Source organism: Dermacentor andersoni, chromosome 11 (genome assembly GCF_023375885.2).
Source record: "Dermacentor andersoni chromosome 11, qqDerAnde1_hic_scaffold, whole genome shotgun sequence".
NCBI classification, from domain to species: domain Eukaryota; kingdom Metazoa; phylum Arthropoda; class Arachnida; order Ixodida; family Ixodidae; genus Dermacentor; species Dermacentor andersoni.
This window is the reverse complement of record NC_092824.1, coordinates 61,807,064-61,828,247: the sequence shown is the minus strand read 5'-3', so window position 1 is coordinate 61,828,247 and position 21,184 is coordinate 61,807,064. Positions and strand designations below refer to the sequence as shown.

The 21,184-nt window shown below is 49.7% G+C and overlaps 1 protein-coding gene across 3 annotated transcripts in view; it reads right to left on the bottom strand.

The window, feature by feature from the left end:
- Positions 1-7,111: 7,111 nt before the first annotated feature.
- LOC126518217 (scoloptoxin SSD14-like) overlaps positions 7,112-21,184 on the bottom strand; it is a 92,521-nt gene continuing 78,448 nt past the window's right edge. For all 3 annotated transcript variants that reach the window (XM_072285147.1, XM_055064769.2, XM_055064768.2), the window contains 5 exons: positions 20,848-20,914; positions 19,291-19,448; positions 16,533-16,746; positions 14,241-14,345; positions 7,112-7,363 (listed from right to left, as the gene is read on the bottom strand). In XM_072285147.1, the coding sequence (XP_072141248.1) occupies positions 7,148-7,363; positions 14,241-14,345; positions 16,533-16,746; positions 19,291-19,448; positions 20,848-20,914 (760 nt within the window). In that variant the 3' untranslated portion in view covers positions 7,112-7,147. The remainder of the gene's footprint in view (positions 7,364-14,240; positions 14,346-16,532; positions 16,747-19,290; positions 19,449-20,847; positions 20,915-21,184) is intronic.

The window sequence follows — 21,184 nt, the reverse complement described above, 5'->3', positions numbered from 1 at the left end:
GTCGGCTACTCTCGCTGCTTCGCTAATACTTTCTCTATTTTCACGGAAAATGGCAATGTCATCAGCATAAGACAATAATTTGACCTCCACTGTCATAAACTTAATACCACGTACTTTGTGATTGTGAATTATGCTAAAAAAATGGCTCTATGTAAATAGTGAACAATAAAGGAGAATTTGGACACCCCTGGCGAACGCTCCTGGCAATTTGAATACTTACGGCGACTTCTTTGTTAATGACAATGTTAGCCTCACAATTTTTATACATTTTCACACCTTCTAAGATAACATTGGCGACATTTACATGTTCCAATACTGTAAAAAGTACGTCATGCACTACACAATTGAAAGCCTTTTCGAGGTCTAATTGTACGATCGCGACTTGCCTGTCCCATGCATCAAAGCATTCGAGGATGCTCCTAGCTGTGTGAATGTTCGTTCCTATTGTTCTACTACCCTTTATGCCGCACGTTTGGTGAGGTCCTACGATTAACAGTATTATAGTCTGCAATCTTTTGGCTAGCACTTTCATGCAGACCTTATGTCTACATTGGTGAGGCTTACAGAACGGTAAGCACTCACCGATAAAAGCTGCACTGGATCGTCGCTTGTGGGTATCAGTACAATATGCGACCTTCTAAAGGATGCCGGAGCATCCTTTATTTCGTAGGCCTCTGCGAAGAGCCGTGAAAGAGCCTTCGGGAGGTCATGCTTAAAGGCCTTGTAAAAAGCAGCACGAAATCCGTCTGGACCCGGCGTTTTTCCTTCACTTAGATCGTCTATTGCTCTTTCTATTTCAGTTAAGCCAATTGGCTTTTCAAGGCGTACTTTGGTTTCGTCATCTAATGTAGGCATTAGCGTCAAAATTTTACCGTCTAAAGAGACCTCGCTTTTACCGCTGCATCCCAGCAATCCTTTATAATGTTCGACAAACAATTGCTGGATTATCAATTTGTCCCTTGTAATCTCTTCGCCGTACGTTATCTGTTTCATTTCCTTACATTAAGCGTACCGCTTCTGCTGGCTCAAGGATTGCTTCGTCGGTGTTTCGCCGAGCCAGAGGTGTTGTGCGCGTGCGCGTACAACTGCGCCTCTGTATTTTTCTATATCCATTATCTCAAGCTGATTCTTTATTCTTCTTATTTCTTCATTGAAAGTGCCTGGCTGCGCGCTCTCGACTGTCAACAAGAATTCCAACTGACCCTTTCTTTTCTTTTTTTTTTCATTCTGGTGTAAAATGGAAGATCTTTCGATAGCGCTAATTTTTACTTCTTCCTTAAACCGCTCCCATGCGTCAACAGATCTACCCGACTAAAACAAGTGCAAGTTTTCTATAAGTGCTTTCACATTGTGTACAAAGACTTTATCGTTAAGTAATTTGTTATGGAGTTTCCACAACTTCCACGAAAAACTTGACCTACTTTTTGTCACGCCTATTGAAAACATTAGGACGCTGTGGTCAGTAAAGGCTACAGGTTTAGCCTCATAACTGTTGCAATGTGGTACAAACATATCTGCCACGTATGCTCTACCTAGACGGGGGTGGCAATCACGTTGGAAATGTGTAGAGAGAGTGCCACTTCTGTTTTGCAGTACATTTCCAACATCATCTAGGCCACACTCTTGCATAATCGTAGATAAAAGCATAACACTTTGATCCCGAACTGGCAATCCCTTGCTCGTATCTTCCTTCAGGCATACAGAGTGAAAATCTCCGAGCAGTATCACTTTTCTTTAACGTTTTAAACATGGTTCAACACTTGCAAAAACCATAAGACGATCTTTAATGCTATTTGGTGCATATACACCAATGACGCGCCATTTCTGAAACAAGAACAGAAAATCATAAAACGACAATTCGGCCGTCTTAAGTAGTACAAACATATTCTTCCACAAGACCTAAAGAACTACGCAAAAAATGGCACATCCTCCAGAGGTGCCAAGGGAATGACAGGCAAACGTTGTACAAAGACTTAACAGGTTTGACCATGCGATCCGTTTGCTCCTGACTTTCAACTTTCGTCTCCTGAACAGCTATCAAACCAAGGTCATACTCGCGGAAGAGACGACTGACCTGATATTGCCTTCGTCTAGACCGTAGGCCACGAACGTTCAATGTGGCAACCCATAACGCGGTTCTATATTGCGATGTCCGCGTGCCAGTAGGAACGGACCGCATGGTTTGTACCTCACACATAGGCCCGGCGGTGGAAAACCTTGAAGGACTTGCGGGTATACACGCACACGGCGTGCGCCCACCACACACGTCACATAATGCTGAAGCCATTCTAGCCGTGTTCTTTTGTGTCTATGGTTTTAAGGCCCTTGGTTGAAGCAGAACCTTCGTTGCTACGAGGGTGGCTTCGCCGCCGGTCGGGTGCCCGCTGCGATGTTGGGTGCGGGCTGAGTCGCCTGCCCGAGGCCACCTTCGTCGCCGGGTCACCTCCTGCCCCCTTGCTTGGTCAGCCGCCGTCACGAGCGACTTCTTCAATCGGTCGCTTTGCAGTTACGCCACCTGCACTCACAAACACCATCTCTTCTGTATGGCTGTTTGAGGCGGTATTTTTTTTCCTGCGTCTTTGTCGTTTTCGTCCACCGGTGCATCGTTGCCCGCTTTGGTTGGCCCGATACGATGCCCGACATCTTCCGCGCGGCCCACTTTCTTTTCTTCGTCCGTCGACGATGTAGAAAGGGGCGTGTACACGGGCCCCCCATGCTGCTGCTGGCTGCTTCCTCTGCGTCAGCTTGGTCCATGATGTGCTCCGAGACACGGTCGGCTGTAACAGTACCTACCACACTGACATATGTCTGAGTGCATTCGTTGTCTTCATGACCATAGAGCCTGCACTGACCGCCCCGGGGTATGCGACAGCCGTGTCTAATATGCCCCGTTCGGCCACACCGTAAGCACAGTGGCGCTCGGCCTGGCGCAACCAGAAGTGTTGTCATACCACCCACTCGAAGCTGATGTGGTAGGTCCTCGATAGATACTCCGGTTTTCAGTTCCAGTGCTACAGTACGAGTCGAGGTTCCCTTGTCCGTGATACCATGCAAGCGCCATCGCCCCTTCGATACTTCTGCCACCTTCCCGTAGGCCAGAAACGCGGTACGTATATCTTCATCCGGTACATAATGCAAAAGCCAATGTAGCTTCAGCCGAACGTCTTGCTTGTTTGGGTCGATATCGAGGCATCGCCTCTCCTTTATCTTGACGTCACCAACCGCGAGCATCTTCTTCATTGTTTCTGCTGTACTGAAGGTCACCGCCTAGACGTAGTTCATCCGGAAAGCCCCCAAAGCAAGCACCTCGGCCAGCATTCTCAGACGAACCATCGTGTCGCGGACACCTTCCACACGATAAGATAAGGTCTTGCCCTGATACCTCCATGCAGAAAAACAGTATTTGTAACACACGCACCTTTAGGTAACTGTGCCAAAACGACTTCATATCCTCGGTTTTCTTCGGCAAAAATCCCGTTTCCACGACCCATATGGGCCGCTGTAACCGCTCCATCGGAGCTCATAGCGATACAACCTTTCGCTAGCGCGTCAGGAAGTGCAATGCTGAGCAAACCAGGCGGCTAGCAATTGGCAGGGCGAAGTCGAATTTATCGACAACCCGAAGCAAGGGCAAGAGTTTGACGTAATGGCTCTGCAGAAATCTGCAAGTTGGAGAGAAGCAATTAAGGGAGAAAGAGACATCCACCCAATCGTAGCGATTGTCACAAGGGAAACCAATAAGGGTTTCTCGAAAGAAAAGCCTCTAAGTTCAAGAAAAATTCGTCCTCGTTCGGGAGTTGAACACGGAACCACCGCCTTTCCGAGGCAACCGATCCACCATCTGAGCTAACCAGGCGGCTAGCAGATGGCAGGGTGAAGACGAATTTATCGGCAACTTAAAGCAAGGGCAAGAGTTTGACGTAATGGTTCTGCGGAAACCTGCAAGGTGGAAAGCAACAATTAAGGAAAAATGAGATGTCCACCCAATCGTAGCAATTGCTACAAAGGACAGCAATACGGTTTCCTTGAAAGAAAAGCCTCGCGGTTGAAGAAAAATTCGTCCTAGACGGGTACTCAAATCCGGGACCACCACCTGTCCGGAGCAACCGCTCTACAATCTGAGCTAACCAGAACGCTAGCAGTTGGCAGGGCGATGTCGAATTTATCGACAACCCGAAGCAAGGGCAAGAGTTTGACGTAATGGTTCTGCGGAAACCTGCAAGGTGGAGAGAAGCAATTAAGGGAAAATGAGATATCCACGCAACCGTAGCAATTGCTACAAAGGAAACCAATACGGTTTCCTCGAAAGAGAAGCCTCGGAGTTGAAGAAATATTCGTCCTAGTCGGGTACTCAAATCCGTGACCACCACCTGTCCGGAGCAACCGCTCTACCATCTGAGCTAACCAGACCGCTAGCAGTTGGTAGGGCAAAGTCGAATTTATCGACAACTCGAAGAAAGGGCAAGAGTTTGACGTAATGGTTCTGCGGAAACCTGCAAGGTGGAGAGAAGCAATTAAGGAAAAATGAGATATCCACGCAATCGTAGCAATTGCTACAAAGGAAACCAATACGGTTTCCTCGAAAGAGTAGCCTCGGAGTTGAAGAAAAATTCGTCCTAGTCGGGTACTCAAATCCGTGACCACCACCTGTCCGGAGCAACCGCTCTACCATCTGAGCTAACCAGACCGCTAGCAGTTGGCAGGGCGAAGTCGAATTTATCGACAACTCGAAGAAAGGGCAAGAGTTTGACGTAATGGTTCTGCGGAAACCTGCAAGGTGGAGAGAAGCAATTAAGGAAAAATGAGATATCCACGCAATCGTAGCAATTGCTACAAAGGAAACCAATACGGTTTCCTCGAAAGAGAAGCCTCGGAGTCGAAGAAAAATTCGTCCTAGTCGGGTACTCAAATCCGTGACCACCACCTGTCCGGAGCAACCGCTCTACCATCTGAGCTAACCAGACCGCTAGCAGTTGGCAGGGCGAAGTCGAATTTATCGACAAATCGAAGAAAGGGCAAGAGTCTGACGTAATGGTTCTGCGGAAACCTGCAAGGTGGAGAGAAGCAATTAAGGAAAAATGAGATATCCACGCAATCGTAGCAATTGCTACAAAGGAAACCAATACGGTTTACTCGAAAGAGAAGCCTCGGAGTTGAAGAAAAATTCGTCCTAGTCGGGTACTCAAATCCGTGACCACCACCTGTCCGGAGCAACCGCTCTACCATCTGAGCTAACCAGACCGCTAGCAGTTGGCAGGGCGAAGTCGAATTTATCGACAACTCGAAGAAAGGGCAAGAGTTTGACGTAATGGTTCTGCGGAAACCTGCAAGGTGGAGAGAAGCAATCAAGGGAAAATGAGACATCCACCCAATGATTGCTACAAAGGAAACAAGTATGGTTTTCTCGAAAGCCTCCCAGTTGAAGGAAACTTCGTTCTGGTGGGGAAATCGAACCCGGGACCACCGTCTTTCCGGGGCAACCGATCCACCATCTGAGCTAACCAGGCATGTAGCAGATGGCAGGGTGAAGATGAATTTATTGACAACTCGAAGCAAAACTTTGACGTATTGGTTCTGCGGATATCTGCAAGGTGGAGACAACCAATTAAGGGAAAATTAGACATCCACACAATCGTAGCAATTGCTGCAAATAAAACCAATACGGGTTTCTCGAAAAAAATCCTCGCAGTTGAAGAAAAATTCGTCCTCGTCCAGGACTCGAACTTGGGACTACCTCCATTCCGGGCCACCGCTCTACCACCTGAGCTAACCAGTCGGCTAGCAGATGGCAGGGCGAAGTCGAAATTATCGACAACTCGAAGCAAGGCCAAGAATTTGACGTAATGGCTCTACGGCAGGTTGCGTATTTGCGTACTTCCTCCTGTTTTCATTGTAATTAGGTACCAGTAAAATATGCGCATTCGGTCAAATATCTTGGCCTGATCTTCGACAGTGATCTCTGTTGGAACTGGCACCTTTCTTTTGTTTACCAAGGACTTCGTGCTGTATCTTGTGTCTTGTTTATTATGAGGTATTTTATGCCTTTTTCTGTCCCTAAATGTGTTGCACACGCTCTAGCCTATAGTGTGCTTAGATACGGAATCACTGTTTATGGTCATTGCACGGTTCGCTGGCAGAGCAGGGTGAATTCGCTTCTGCACTTGCTTTTGAAGAATATTGCCTACGACCTGCCGATTGGTAATAACATTGATATTTTTAGAAGATTAAGGCTTCCAAGTTTTAACACTTTGTTAACAGAAACTATTGCGCTTACCCATTTCTGGTTCAGTCAGTTCACCATTCCATATGTTCCTCCACGTGATTCAAGACCAAAATAGCGTTACTGCATTCCTCGCTCCTCAACCCGGTACGGAAAGCGCACACGTCAATGCTATGTACCCGCCCGTTTCAAGAGTATGCCACCTAGTGCATGAATTACACCCTGAAAAAAATATTGCGGTATGCCTCCGCGTTTCTTCCTGCCCCATAATTCTTTCATGTAATGTTACTCTCTTAATTTCGCATTAGTCATCCCTTTTGATGTTGTAATAGTTCTGTGTTGGTAAATTTTTTAAAATTTTGTTTGTCGAGTTTGTTGCAACATCTCTATTTTCCTTTGTTTTGCTAATGCTCGCTGTCTGCCAGGCGCTGGCACTCAAGCCCTTGGTGAGGCTTTGGTAGGCTTGATTTTGGTGTGTGAGAATTGAGATGAATAAAAGTACATCCGTCCTTCCGTCCGTCCGTCCTTCCGTCCGTCCATTCATCCATCCTTCCATAAATCCATCATGCTAGGGTGTTGCAACCTTTGCCAGAATATAAAGGTACAAGGTAGGACGCGAACTTTGCTATGGCCGTCTCGAAACAGGCTGGGAATGAGCGTTTCACAACCTCGATTTATTTGCTACTAACCAGCACAGTTAGAAGCTGCCCTGCCGACCACCGCTTTCAACCCCTGCACCCTTTATTCAATACGGAAGCGCCGTCGATCCCGTTATTTGAGAAAACCGCCAAAAACGCATGCATCCGTTTTTTTAGCGCTTTAGGTATACGCTAACGGATCTGCCACAAAACGAACGGTAAAGTAAGAAAAAAAGACCCAGTTAGTGCTATCTACCGATGTTCCTCTTGTCTTTATTAGCGAAGATCCTTAGCTATGTATCAACTCATTTGTTTCCTTCAGAAATAAATCCTGCTGGCGATTGCAAACTCTTGTCCTCTTGCAGTAGTCCTTCGTATCGAGGGCTTCCCACTTCTTGATCAGTGTCGCTCTCTCACCATCGCTGGCACCGTCGCAGTGCACGTCGTCACTCGGGGCGAGCCAGGACGCCAGGGGCCCCTTGGTGAATATTCCACTGGCCGTTGGCTGCAATCCGAAAAGGGTATCGTTGTTCGTGAAATGCTGCGGAAAGGACCGACCGACCGACCGACCGACCGACCGACCGACCGACCGACCGACCGACCGACCGACCGACCGACCGACCGACCGACCGACCGACCGACCGACCGACCGACCGACCGACCGACCGACCGACCGACCGACCGACCGACCGACCGACCGACCGACCGACCGACCGACCGACCGACCGACCGACCGACCGACCGACCGACCGACCGACCGACCGACCGACCGACCGACCGACCGACCGACCGACCGACCGACCGACCGACCGACCGACCGACCGACCGACCGACCGACCGACCGACCGACCGACCGACCGACCGACCGACCGACCGACCGACCGACCGACCGACCGACCGACCGACCGACCGACCGACCGACCGACCGACCGACCGACCGACCGACCGACCGACCGACCGACCGACCGACCGACCGACCGACCGACCGACCGACCGACCGACCGACCGACCGACCGACCGACCGACCGACCGACCGACCGACCGACCGACCGACCGACCGACCGACCGACCGACCGACCGACCGACCGACCGACCGACCGACCGACCGACCGACCGACCGACCGACCGACCGACCGACCGACCGACCGACCGACCGACCGACCGACCGACCGACCGACCGACCGACCGACCGACCGACCGACCGACCGACCGACCGACCGACCGACCGACCGACCGACCGACCGACCGACCGACCGACCGACCGACCGACCGACCGACCGACCGACCGACCGACCGACCGACCGACCGACCGACCGACCGACCGACCGACCGACCGACCGACCGACCGACCGACCGACCGACCGACCGACCGACCGACCGACCGACCGACCGACCGACCGACCGACCGACCGACCGACCGACCGACCGACCGACCGACCGACCGACCGACCGACCGACCGACCGACCGACCGACCGACCGACCGACCGACCGACCGACCGACCGACCGACCGACCGACCGACCGACCGACCGACCGACCGACCGACCGACCGACCGACCGACCGACCGACCGACCGACCGACCGACCGACCGACCGACCGACCGACCGACCGACCGACCGACCGACCGACCGACCGACCGACCGACCGACCGACCGACCGACCGACCGACCGACCGACCGACCGACCGACCGACCGACCGACCGACCGACCGACCGACCGACCGACCGACCGACCGACCGACCGACCGACCGACCGACCGACCGACCGACCGACCGACCGACCGACCGACCGACCGACCGACCGACCGACCGACCGACCGACCGACCGACCGACCGACCGACCGACCGACCGACCGACCGACCGACCGACCGACCGACCGACCGACCGACCGACCGACCGATTGTTTGATTGATTCAACTGGCCTTAACCGTACAACTGTGTGATGCCTACATACAGTGATAGGCAAATGTGCGCAGTGGCAAGTGCGTTTATTTGTGTCTTGAAAGTTGTGTACAATCACGCTTATCGTCCTGCCGCCTGCCCCTTCAGTATGCTGAACACTATATAGCATATAATAACTATATTTTGGTTAGTTTGACGATAGAGTGGTTCACTTAAAAAGGGGAAAAAATGTAGGTCGGTGTTTCTGTGACGAGAGCGATGTGGCGTCGTCGTGCCGTTAGAGAGCTCAAATTATTATTTTTTTCACTTGGGCTTTCGTGAAGCTGAGTAAATGCTTTCTTCTTAACTTGCGAAGTTTAGTCCATTCATGCCTATAATAAACGAGCCTAAATACCCGCAGCGACGCTTACGTCGAACCTCCTTCGTCGTCCTCCTCTCTTTCTGCCTCGTTTCACCGGCAGGGGCGCGCTCAACCCAGACTGGGGTTTAAGACTCGCGTAGACTTGCCCGGCGCGGTACGTTCGTCGGGGGCTTTCATGCATCGAATGTTTCTTTTTCTTTTTTACTGCTGCTTTCTTTTAACGTGATTCGAGACGAGAAAAGGGGCTAGTGAACTACTTCGCAGCCTTGCGGCCATTGTGTGCTTTTGGGCTGTCCTCGCTGTGGTGCGATTCCCGTCAAGAGTGAACCCAGCGAACTTTGGCATGCATCGGGTGTTCGGTTACTGTGCTGTTGGTGTTGTGGAATAATGGACGTTTCGGGCGTCTAGATGACCCTTGAAACGGCATGGCGCGCACCCCTGCGTGCGCGACTTGCACGTGTGCGAGCAAACTCAAAAAGTGGCTGGTATTTCGCTCCGTAAAATTCCCGCGCGAACACGTACGGTAGCTGATAGTTATCTCGGGTGATAACAGTGCACTTCGAATTCGACGTCATGCTATTCAACTGTGTGCAGTGGTCCCTTTTTGTTGCCTTCGGACTTCAAAAAGGGCGTCGTGCCTCGTGTGTTTAAACATGGCCCCCTATGGTCAGAGTGTATATCGTCTCGTCGTTACCGAGGGAAGTGTATACTGTCAGAAGGAATCAATGACCGCGAGGCCACCACTTATTTCACTACGTCTTTAAGAACAATATATCTTTTTTACCATGATCTTTCACCCGGTTTCGTAATCGGTGGTTGGCGGCTGAATTTTTACTGCCAATACAAAAGGGCACGTATCCTCTCGCACGTTCTCCAGCGTTCGTCACCAACAGTAAATACATAGGATTAGGAAAACAGTCAATACGAAGCGTAATTCTCTCACCCTTGCGAGTTCTTTCTATGGCATTTTCAACTTTAAAATTAGGTTTTTTGTCAATACTGAGTGAGCTAGACATTGCGGAGCTATGCTGCGAAGATACCCAATGGGCGTCAATGCGGATGTAGAAACTAGTATCGTTGAAGACGTCATCGTGCGCATGAATGCGAGTAGGCGGGCGTCTGCGCAGCCGCAGTTGCGGGAAAGCTGTGGGGCAGCTGGTGGTATAGATGCTCCGGCGGAACGCTCGAAAAAAAGATTCGTCCATTCATTCAAGCGCGGCCTATAGCGCGTGCGTCATTGCATACGTCACGTAGCAGCCATCTGGATGACTAAAGGCGTGGCCTATAGTGCGTGCGTCATTGCATACGTCGCGTAGAAGCCATCTGGCTGACTAAAAGCGTGCCCTATAGAGCGTGCGTCATCGCATGCGTCACGTAGCAGTCATCTGGCTGACTAAAGGCGTGACCTATAGTGCGTGCGTCATTGCATACGTCACGTAGCAGCCATCTGGATGACTAAAGGCGTGGCCTATAGTGCGTGCGTCATTGCATATGTCACGTAGCAGTCATCTGTCTGACTAAAGGCGTGGCCTATAGTGCGTGCGTCATTGCATACGTCAGTTAGCAGCCACCTGGCTTACTAGAAGCATGGCCTATAGTGAGTGCGTCATTGCATACGTCACGCAGCAGCGCTGACTAAAGGCGTGGCCTATAGTGCCAGCTTCACTGCATGCGTCCCGTAGCAGCCATCTGGATGACTAAATGCGTGGCCTATAGTGCGTGCGTCACTGGGCACGTGACCGCATAGCCAAGGGGGAGGAGGTGGCGCCATGTCATGAGTGTGTAAAATGAGCGCGTTCATGAGTTCTAAGGTCTACAAACGACACAATGCATTTGCATTCTCACACGTAGGCTGTCTTAAGGTGTCTCAGCTGATTTTTCTTATTGCGATAGCAATTACATGGACACTTCAGGCGCATTTCTAAGTGTGTGAGGGTGAGCGGATGAGCGTGGTTCAAGCTCGCGCGTGCGAGCGAGGAATGCGCCCCAGATAAAGCCCCTTAAAATTCGTAAAGCAGTTACACTCTCCTCCTCCGCCTACACATCTCTTCCTTTCTCCTCTCTTTCGCGTTCCCTCCTCGACCGTGGCGGCGCCTACACTGCTCGCGCGTAGCAACGGCGCCAACATGCGCTCCTCGCCACTCCGTAGACGCTTCTCGAGCAAAAATGGCGCTGATGCATGGCGCGAGGGCCCACGTGATGCTACTAGGCCAATAGCGACGTGGCGTCGGCCTCGGTCAGAGCGCGCGAGGAGGAGGCGGCATTCTTCAAAGCATGGCACTACTTTACGAAGTTTAAGGGGTTTTAGTCCCAGATGCTTGCCTTCTCCTGCGACGCGAGAGGCAGAGGGGTGAGGCGAGGGAGGAAGGACGTTCTCCTCCGGCGGCTGTTACAGTGCCTGGATGTTTTCCTCGCCCACCTCTCCGTACAGAGCGGAGACAACCGCGGCGCATACTGCGGCGTTAGCCACGCGAATCGGGGAAACCGTAGTAGACGCCTTTAGCGGACACCGTAGGAATGCGTTGCCGGCGCTCTTGTGTCTTGGAAGCGGTCTCCGACGTGGCTAAAGTACGCGCCCGCGAGGGCCTCATCTTCAAAGCGTTATGCAATGTTTGCAGAGTGCGCGTAGTGACGGTAGCTTTGTATGCGCTCTGCCTTCGCCGTTTCGTACGCGTTGAAGCGGCAGAGGGACGGAGGTCAATCGGCTCACCGCTACTGCTGCGGTTCCTAATGCAGCGTTTTCACAGGCAGTTTCCGCTGTCATCGAGCGATGTGCGTTCATGTTTACCTGCGCGCGCCTGACACCATGTTGGTTAATTTAGTTAAAACGTGTTGATGGGCTAGTTGGTTTGAATCCATGATAGATTGTGTAAGCACGACTGAACAAGGACACACAAAGACAGCGCCGTCTCAGTGTGTGTTTCTTTAAGCGTCCTCGTAGAGTAATCCTTATACATTCTATCATTGTTAATTTAGTTAGTAAGAGAAGGTTTACAAGTATATACGGCCGATAAATCTACTATCCTTACTTCGCACAGCTATCTATTAATTTGCTATCGCAATGGGTGCTTCGCCTTTCAGGAGGAGCTGCGACTGTTTTCATCCGGCAGGTTTTCCGAGTGAATAGATAGGTACTTTCCAAGTATTCCGTTCCGGCTAAGTAGCCCTACGTGCTTTCTCAGAGGGCGGCGGAACCTCCCCCCTCCCCCATCACCGATGAGGATGTGGTGATATTTATTGTTAGCTTCAAACTCTAATGCAAAACTGCAAAACAGTTTTGCATGCAAAACAGGAGACTTTTACGCGAGGCCTTTCTGCACACTTCAAGAGCTGCATTACATTGGATTGCAAGTGATAGCGGCGTCATCACCCCATCTTATGATGGGCGCTGAAAAAAAAGAACATTTAATAGTAAGGAGCAAGAAGAATGGAGCTATCTTTTCTTGTCTCGCCAGGCGAATATATAATTGATCAGACATGTTCTTTTCTTTGAATTATTCAAACTGTCTCGTTTTAACTCAAAAAAGCTTTTCTTTTTCTTTCCCAATGTTTGTTCCCTCCTCACATAGTCGGGCTTCAATCGCTGCTCCAATGACCACCCTTGCTGATGCCGGCGACAGTTCGTTCTGAACATCGCTTTTGGCCCCGAAGCCTCGCAACCTATTTGGATCGACCTCGGAAGCGGTCTTCCGCTTGCGAAATACATTGTCGCTAACTTGGTATACACCACTGTATCGTCACGCACGACGAAAGAGACCAGTGAGGCACATTTCGAATACCACGAGATGACATGACAAAAAAAAAAAGAATGCAGGGGGCTTAAGCTCCGCCTTTAAGAGGGGAACGCGAAAGCGTTCAAAGACCCAGCACTGCTTTTCATGCTTCCAGGCAACTGCAGCTTATGTAACCGTAACGTTTACAGGGAAACGCTGGCTGCGAACGCTATGCACGAAGGGGAGCTTTCTGGTAGAAACGCGGCCTCTTGCGTGGGTCGATCTCTTATTATAGTTTCGCACTTTTAATATTTCAGTTCGAGAAGAGCTAACTTAAAGGACATGCGCTCTCTATGTTTTTTTCCCAACAGATTTCTTTGCGTGCTTCGTCCTCAAAATTCCGAGGAACAACTTTGTAAAGAATGAAAGACAAGGTATGAGCAACTTTGGTTGTAGAGAAGTAGTTGGGCATACGTTGTTTAGAGTATGGATAATCCTTTTGCCAAAGCGACATCCGATCCAGGACGGGCTCCTTAACGCTGTCGCGTTAATAGTGAATGATATGTGAACGCAGCCGTACACCACTGAATGTTGCATCATCTCCTTGTATAAGCAAAAAAGTGAAACAAACGGTATGGTACCAGCAAACGAGCAGTCTCGCTAGACAAACACTTCATAGCAAGTTCAAACTAACAAGGCCTAACAATGTGCCTGAGCTCCGTTTGGTAGCGTTTGTTGGTGCTGAAATATAGAAAAGCCTTCCAACTGACATCAAAGAGTAACACGGCCGTGTCACAATGCATAGGACATACGTTCTCTAGAAGATAGTTCTCTAATTTAATATTTTTCATGCTTGTTATGACAATATAGATGTTTATTAACGTGGATTAGGGTGAATTAATGTAGATCAAGGGGAATTGACACAAATTAAAGTAGATTAAAGTGGATTAAGGTAGATTAGGGTGGATTACCATGGATTAAGGTTGGTAGAAATTAGATCAAGGTGGATCAATGGACGGCTTTAGTGTAAGGTGTTAACTTAGAGAAGAAGTTATGCTTTCGCATTCAAATCACGTAATGATACCTAAGTGAGTGTTAACTTTCTCACTCTCTCGCTGAGGATATACGGATCGGGAATGTTCGAAACGCGAATTTGTCGAATACAAGCGAGTACGCACACTAAAAAAAATATGCTACGTTTGAGTATGTATGGAATTGAGTGCCTTTCCCTTTTCTTACTCCTGGAAGTCGCCAATAAGAAACGTGGAGAACTAAAGAAACTCCAAGGTGGTGGCATAAAAATGGTTTTCATTTGCACAGTGGGTGCGAAGAAACGCGTTCTTGTATCTTTTGCTCAATTTACTTTGTTAAGGGTGCGTTTCTTGAGAAGGCAACCACGACAAACCTGAATGTCGGGACCCTTGTCTTGGCTCGAGGGCAGTGCAGGACGGATTCTACGCTCAGACCGCACGCAGAACGAGGCGTTGCGTTCGGAGATGCAGCCCAATACCTGCGAAGAAAAGTGCGGTGTTAATATCATCTACATACTAAAAGAAACGAAGCAAAGACGGCGAAGGCTAGGCGACTTCCCACACCCTTCGAAGAGACCCTTTGGCTCGAGCGCGGCACCAAATGCTGTTGCGTTCGAACCGAACCACGTTTACACACGCGTTTACCAGCTGCAGCTACGTTCGTGCGTGTTCAAAGTGGTCCGACTATGTGCATCCCGATCACTGTTCGTGGTGTTTCACGAAGTTCAACGAAACATTTAAACTCTGGGCGTTTCGCGTGTTAGAACGACGAGACTATTGTGAGGCAGGCCGTAAGTGGTAAACTCCTGGTTCATCTTGACCATATGGATTTCTGTGACCATTGAGTTTATTTTGACGACATGGAGCTCTGCCCAAAGAAGACGTCGATGTAGCACAGGGCTATCTTGGCAGCCGCAATAAATATTCGTGATCAGTTGCTGAAACGTAGCTTGGGTTCAACCTAGACCGGATCACCCGCACTTGAAACGACGCGGACACATAATTTGCCAGGCACTAGAATCTTCAACCTCGAAAAATGAGGCAGCGTGTCACAGCGTGTCAGCTGCAATTTGTCTCGAAAGCATTTTTCACCCTACTTTAACGGAGCGGTCGACGTTCCATATGAAATATAAGGCACGCGGGGTTTCATAGTTGTGGCCTTTTAACTTTTGTTTGAGTTACAATAAGCACAAATACGCGTATCTACATCCTAGCGAAATAATCACTCTTATCTAGAGCAGTGATCCGCATACTTGTGCCTAATGGACAATTTTGGCGGAGCGTCCGCGTACAGCTCCACTCAGACCGGTGTGTCCTAACTATTTCCAGGCGCCTACTCGGCCCAAGGCTAGTCAGAGCATTAATGTGCGTGGGCCCAACACTCGTAGCGTCAGCGGCACGTAGAACGCTGCGCGCGTTCTGCAGCGAAACCGTGCGTGTACTTGGTCTCTCGGTTGTTTTACAGCCAAGCCGAGAGGGCGTCGCCGGCGTTTTGGTGGACACGCTTGTGAAAAAAAAAAATACCAGATGTCCTTAGCTATCGCCCAAAAGACGCGAAGGCGAAAGCCTTGTAAAGCCTGTTGCAATTTACCTTGATGCACCTTAATTCTCATTAATCCACCTGAGTTCTCCTTGCTACAACTTAATCGATCCTAATCCGCCCTAATCCCTTTTATTCCTCTGCCATCCACCGTAATCACCTTAATCCACCTTAATCCAAACACTAATCGATCAGTAATTAACTTTGCTAACCAATAATCATCTCTCATACATGGCTGGACATGTTCTCGTTCACTTCTGGCCTTCCTTAGGTCACGTGTTATTTTCTGTACCTGACAACGCAACCTTGAATTCGCCTCAAAACTTTGTCGTATTTCAACGCGATTAAACGCAGTTTGTCGAGCGAAAGCACGGTTCTGCTTGCTTTGCGAAAGGACACACGCTGCTCGGCGCCGTCTGAAACCACGGCATCTATACAACTGCACCACAACACACAGACGCTACTCGGCGCGGCAGCAGCAGCGAGCGAATTGAGCTTCGTGCTGCGTCTCGCTTCAACGCGAACTAAGCGTCGAAAGCACAGCGCATACGAAGATACCGGCCCTCGGCGCACTTTGTACACATTGCACATCGCTTTGAAGATGACGCCCGTGCAACCGCGCACTTTGCCCACATCGCAGCTCGCTTTCAAGATATGGGCGCCCACGCGGCGTACGCAGCAGCCGCCGGTAGTGGCAGGCTAAGTCCCGGTTTGACCTTGGCTGAGCTTGAAGGTCAGATGTACGGAACCAGGCGTTTTCTGGTTTAGTACCTGCAGTAGTAGCGCTGTCGCTCTAATAACCTAAACTAACGCACTTCATGTAGCCATCGGTGAGCGCAAAGTCTGAGCGGAGCGGTGCGTAAGCAAAGCTCCGCTAAAACTGGCGAATGCTCGGAGCGTTCTTCGACACACCTGAAATGGATACTATGTTTAAACATGTGGAACGATAGACGTTCCATGTATCTTGCGAGTTTAGGTGGACCGTCATTGCAGACTAAGGGGAAAATATTAGCGAAATTTGATTTCCTTTACTGCGGGAACCTAAACGTGACGAGCATAACATACGTACGTACGTCCGTGTTTTGCACAAGGCTACCTTTCAGCGCCTTTACGCGTAGCCCGTTACCTGAATCAGAGCCCACATTCCAGGAATCCCGCCTCCGCTGCCAGCCTGCAAGAGGAGGAGTCGCTGCTGGTCGTCCTTGAGGAACACCGGGACCATGGACGTCCTGGGCTGCTGGCCGCCTCGCAGCCTATTCGGCGCGTCAGCTTCCGCTGCGAACGCGCTCATGTAGTTATTCATGATGAGGCCTGGCACCGACGCCTTCTTGCTTCCGAACCTGCGTGCGCGATAATGCCTGCGTCTTACCGCCTCGTACACTGTACGCTTCGCTGCACACTTTTAAGTGGAAGGTTGGAAGCTCGATCATTCTTACTCCCTCCTCCGCTCCCGTATTCCAGGAAACGATCCTTGACTCTAAGCTCTCTTCCTTCGCTCCGCCGAATGCGAGGACAGCGCCACCTCTAGGGCGATGAAGGCGATACACTTCCCAAGAATTGCCGTGGGTTATCCCAAAGCGCAGTGACTTCTTCTGTCGAGAAGTGGCGCTGCTATCTACTTTCTTCGATGTTCCTTTTTCTTTCTTGTTATGTGCAGTGTCATTTTTAGACAGTCACTTGGCTTGTTTGGAAGTTCGATCACTCTTACTCGCCTTCGTATTCCAAAAAACGATCCTCGACTCGAAGCTCTTTTCTTTCGCTCTGCCGAGTGCGAGCAGAGTGCCACCCATCGCGTGACGAAGGCGATGTACTTCTCAAGAATTGTCGTGGATGATGATGAAGCGCAGTGACCGCTTCCGTGGAGAAGCGGCGCTGCTATCTACTTTCTCCTATGTTCCTTTTTCTTTCTTCTTATGTGCAGTGTCATTTTTAGACAGTCACTTGGCTTGGCTACTGACTTCGTAAGGATCCGATTCAATGTAGCCGCATCAGCATCAGCATAGTTGAGTCGAGATGGAGTGGAGGAACTGTCTAGAATACGGAGGTTAGTCCCGCTCGACTTGGGTTCCAGATGCAAACGGAAACGTTTCGAAAATATTTTTCCTCTTAGTTAATTTGAAAGGCGTCTGACATGAAATAACAATATATAACGAACTGCGTTCCACGTATGTGAATTGTTTGCGCGTAAAACGCACTTAAATATAAACAGCTGTAACTATGTTCCAGTAAAATTGTCGTTGTTATCTGGAACCGTGCGTGTTATTTGGAACATTATTTTGCATATCTGTAACAGGAACCAAGTTGAAAAACACGTAAATCTTGTATGTGCGTCTTGTTTATGTACGTAGGACGATGTGTGACATATTTAAGATTCCTAGGTGTCCTTAACGATCAACTAAGAGACGCGAAGGCGAAAGCCTTGTAAAGCCTAACCCGCCGCGGTTGCTCAGTGGCTATGGTGTTGGGCTGCTGAGCCCGAGGTCGCGGGATCGAATCCCGGCCACGGCGGCCGCATTTCGATGGGAGCGAAATGCGAAAACACCCGTGTACTTACATTTAGGTGCACGTTAAAGAACCCCAGGTGGTCGAAATTTCCGGAGTCCTCCACTACGGCGTGCCTCATAATCAGAAAGTGGTTTTCGCACGTAAAACCATAAATTTAATTTTTAATTTTTTGTAAAGCCTACTGTAAGTCACCTTAATCCACATTAATGCACCCATTTGACCATGGCCTACCCCGTGACCCAAGTTGTCGGAAGAACAGGGCGAAGTTTCCAAACAATGCTACTAGCAATAGACATCTGTGCACAAGCATCGTGCCACAACGAGTCTGAATTATCCAGAAAAATAGAGCGTGATTCTTTCGTTTGAAAGACGTGTGTCAGAATGCACTGAGTTAAGCCACAGCTGGAATTCAATTTTTTTGTACGGGAAATATTTAGCGAAACGTCTTACAAAATTACGATTATATTGCGACATAGTGAGCAATTTTACTTGAAAGCAGATTTCTTTGAAATATTTCTTCACACCCTTCCCCCCAATAGCTCTAGGCTTTTCCCCAGGCTCTTACATGTATAGGCGAGAATGCCCAAGAATCTCGGGTTCCAAATTCGCTCACGTTCTCTTGATCAGCCGTCGCAGAGATTACGTCAGGTGACGTCAGGTGACGTCAGTGCGGCGAGGCGGGCGCGCAATTTTATGTAGGAGTGATGTGGGAGGTGAAGCGAACGTTGTAAAAGCGACGTGAGAATGCGACAACTCACCCACCGTTTTGAACAAATAACCAGCGCGCGAGACATTGCCTCAAAGTAAGCAAACAAACAAACAAACAAACAAACAAACAGACAAAGAAAGAAAGCTACGATTACTGACCGACGTAGAAATTACGATTATCAGACTACATTTAGTGCGATTCCTCACACGTTCCTCAGAAACCTATATTATTTCTCGCAATATATTTCTGTTATTAGTATTCACGATGTGTAAAAACAAGGACGCTGACATATTTCCTCTTGAACAGATTGTTGTTTAATATGTTAACTCTGGTGTGTAGAATGTACTTTCTCTATCGCTGATAAATGCATTGCGACTGAAATTTTCGCGCTGCTTTGTTTCCTGGAGACGGTAAGGCTCTTGTTACGTGCTTATGGGACCCTTTATGGTACTCCGCACAAGTCATGATAGTGAAAGTTTATATTTATTAGAAAAGGCAGGCTTTTTTTTAGAGTGAGAACGGTAGGCTTCTTGCTGCACGGAGAATGATAATATATGCGTAGGTTATTCACTACAGTACGGCCTCCTAACTTGGCATGTTTATTGACGACGCTGAGAAAGTTTTACAGCCCGTGTTTCTGAAACATTTTAGTTATTCTTTCAGAACTTACGGTTCGTTGATGCCGGATATGATGGCGACGGCTTTGAAATCCTTCGTTATGGACAGGTGGACGCCGCCGTAGTCTTCGACGATCGCATGACTAGATTGGGTGGCGTTCTTTCCAGCGTTAATGCTGCTTCTTATTTCCTCCACCACTTCCGGAAAGCCCTGCAAGTGCGCATTTATTGATGTTTGTTTGAGACGAAGAAGAGAAGATCCGAGGACACCTGAGCACTTACGAGTTGTGAATGCGAAAGCATCAATGTGCAGTTGTGAACGCTGCCGAGCGGTCCTTCGAGCTTTGCGCTGCGAGTAATGCTTGCTTTAATGCTTGATCTGCCCACCGTGTATTCGGAAGAGTTGACGACGAATGGCGGATTTCTTTGCCTGTCTCTTCGCTCGTTTTGCTGCGTCCTTGCGCGCTTCTTTACTTCGCCTGCGGTGCAATGGCGTGGACGGCCACGTTCCGCTAATGCCGAGGCCATGGACGCCGTCGACGTAGATGCTCCTGACTCTCGTAGCGGTATATACGTGCTTGCCCGAGCCAGCGACGAGCGCGAGCTAGCGTCACCATCGCACGAGGCGAGCGGAGAAGAAGCAACACGCGAACACTAACCGCACGGAGACCATTCGAACCCTAGGAAATCGAATAGAAGCTAACCCTGACACACGAAAAGTGATCGCGACATACGGCAGGGAAACCGACTTGTTTCGAGCCGTGCAGGAGAGGTCAACCAGCCCACGCGAGAGGGACGAAACTGAACATGCACCTAGAAGTACCGAGACAATATGTATAACCGGAAGACCCAGGACTAAGATGAAGCTCCGCCTCAGCCGACAATCCGCGATCCGACACTCCTTCCATGCCTGATCCCCAACAGCGGCCGAGAGCCATCCTCTTTCTTAAAATAAAGGCTTTTACTAATTCATTCGTTCATATGCTCCCGCAGTCGGCGCTTCTCAGCAGCATCCGTACCAACGCCAACCACAGGTTGGGGAACCTATAGGGACGGCGGGAATTCCCTGGGGAAGCTCAGACGGCTTTTTAGTAAAGCACCCGCCGCAGTGGTTGGAGGCAAATGAAAGGTGTCGCCGTGTAAAAGCCGGTAAAATAGGTACGGGCGCGCTCCCGAGCAGGTGCTCGGCCTATATGAGACACCTCAGCGCTTGGGAAGGACAACCACCGGACGGAACACTGTGGGAGCTTCATCATCTGTATTCCTTTTTCAAAGTTGTTTGGACTTTTGTTTGCCTCCGTTCTTGGACAGTAAGCCTAGAGGGCTGTACAAACCTCTTCCAAGCGACGCACTCACAAAGAGCCCGAACGCCTGGCCGGGGAGCTGCGCGTTACTCATCGTGTGAGACTTCTTTGAGTGTCCCGGCTGTGTGGATAGAACCCCGCAACTACTGCGGCCGAGCCGAGCGTCCTACTAATTGGGGCAGCGGTCCAGTGGCAACGTGCGTCGTAAGAATGGGAGGCCGAGCTAGAGTCTTGAAAGGTCAACGAGCAAATGAAAGGCCTAAGTTCCTTTCGACGAGCTTAAGGTCGACCACGCCAGTCTCTTACCTTCTTGGCTGCTTCTCCGCCCAGCGCCGGTAACTTGGCGAGCACGCTGCTCAGTTCGTCCTGCGCTCTGCAGAAAAAAAAAAGAGCACGATCAGCCGAACTACCAAAGGCCCCTGTATTCAATCACAAGCTATTACCATTCACAGCAACATTGTCCTTGTCGTCTCTCTCTCTCTCTCTTTATATATATATATATATATATATATATATATATATATATATATATATATATATATATATATATATATAGGGGTTTTCTTCAAAGTTCAGCACGCAGGACCCGACGTAACATACGCAGGAAGGAGACGACGAACTTCCAGGAAGACTTATTTACTGA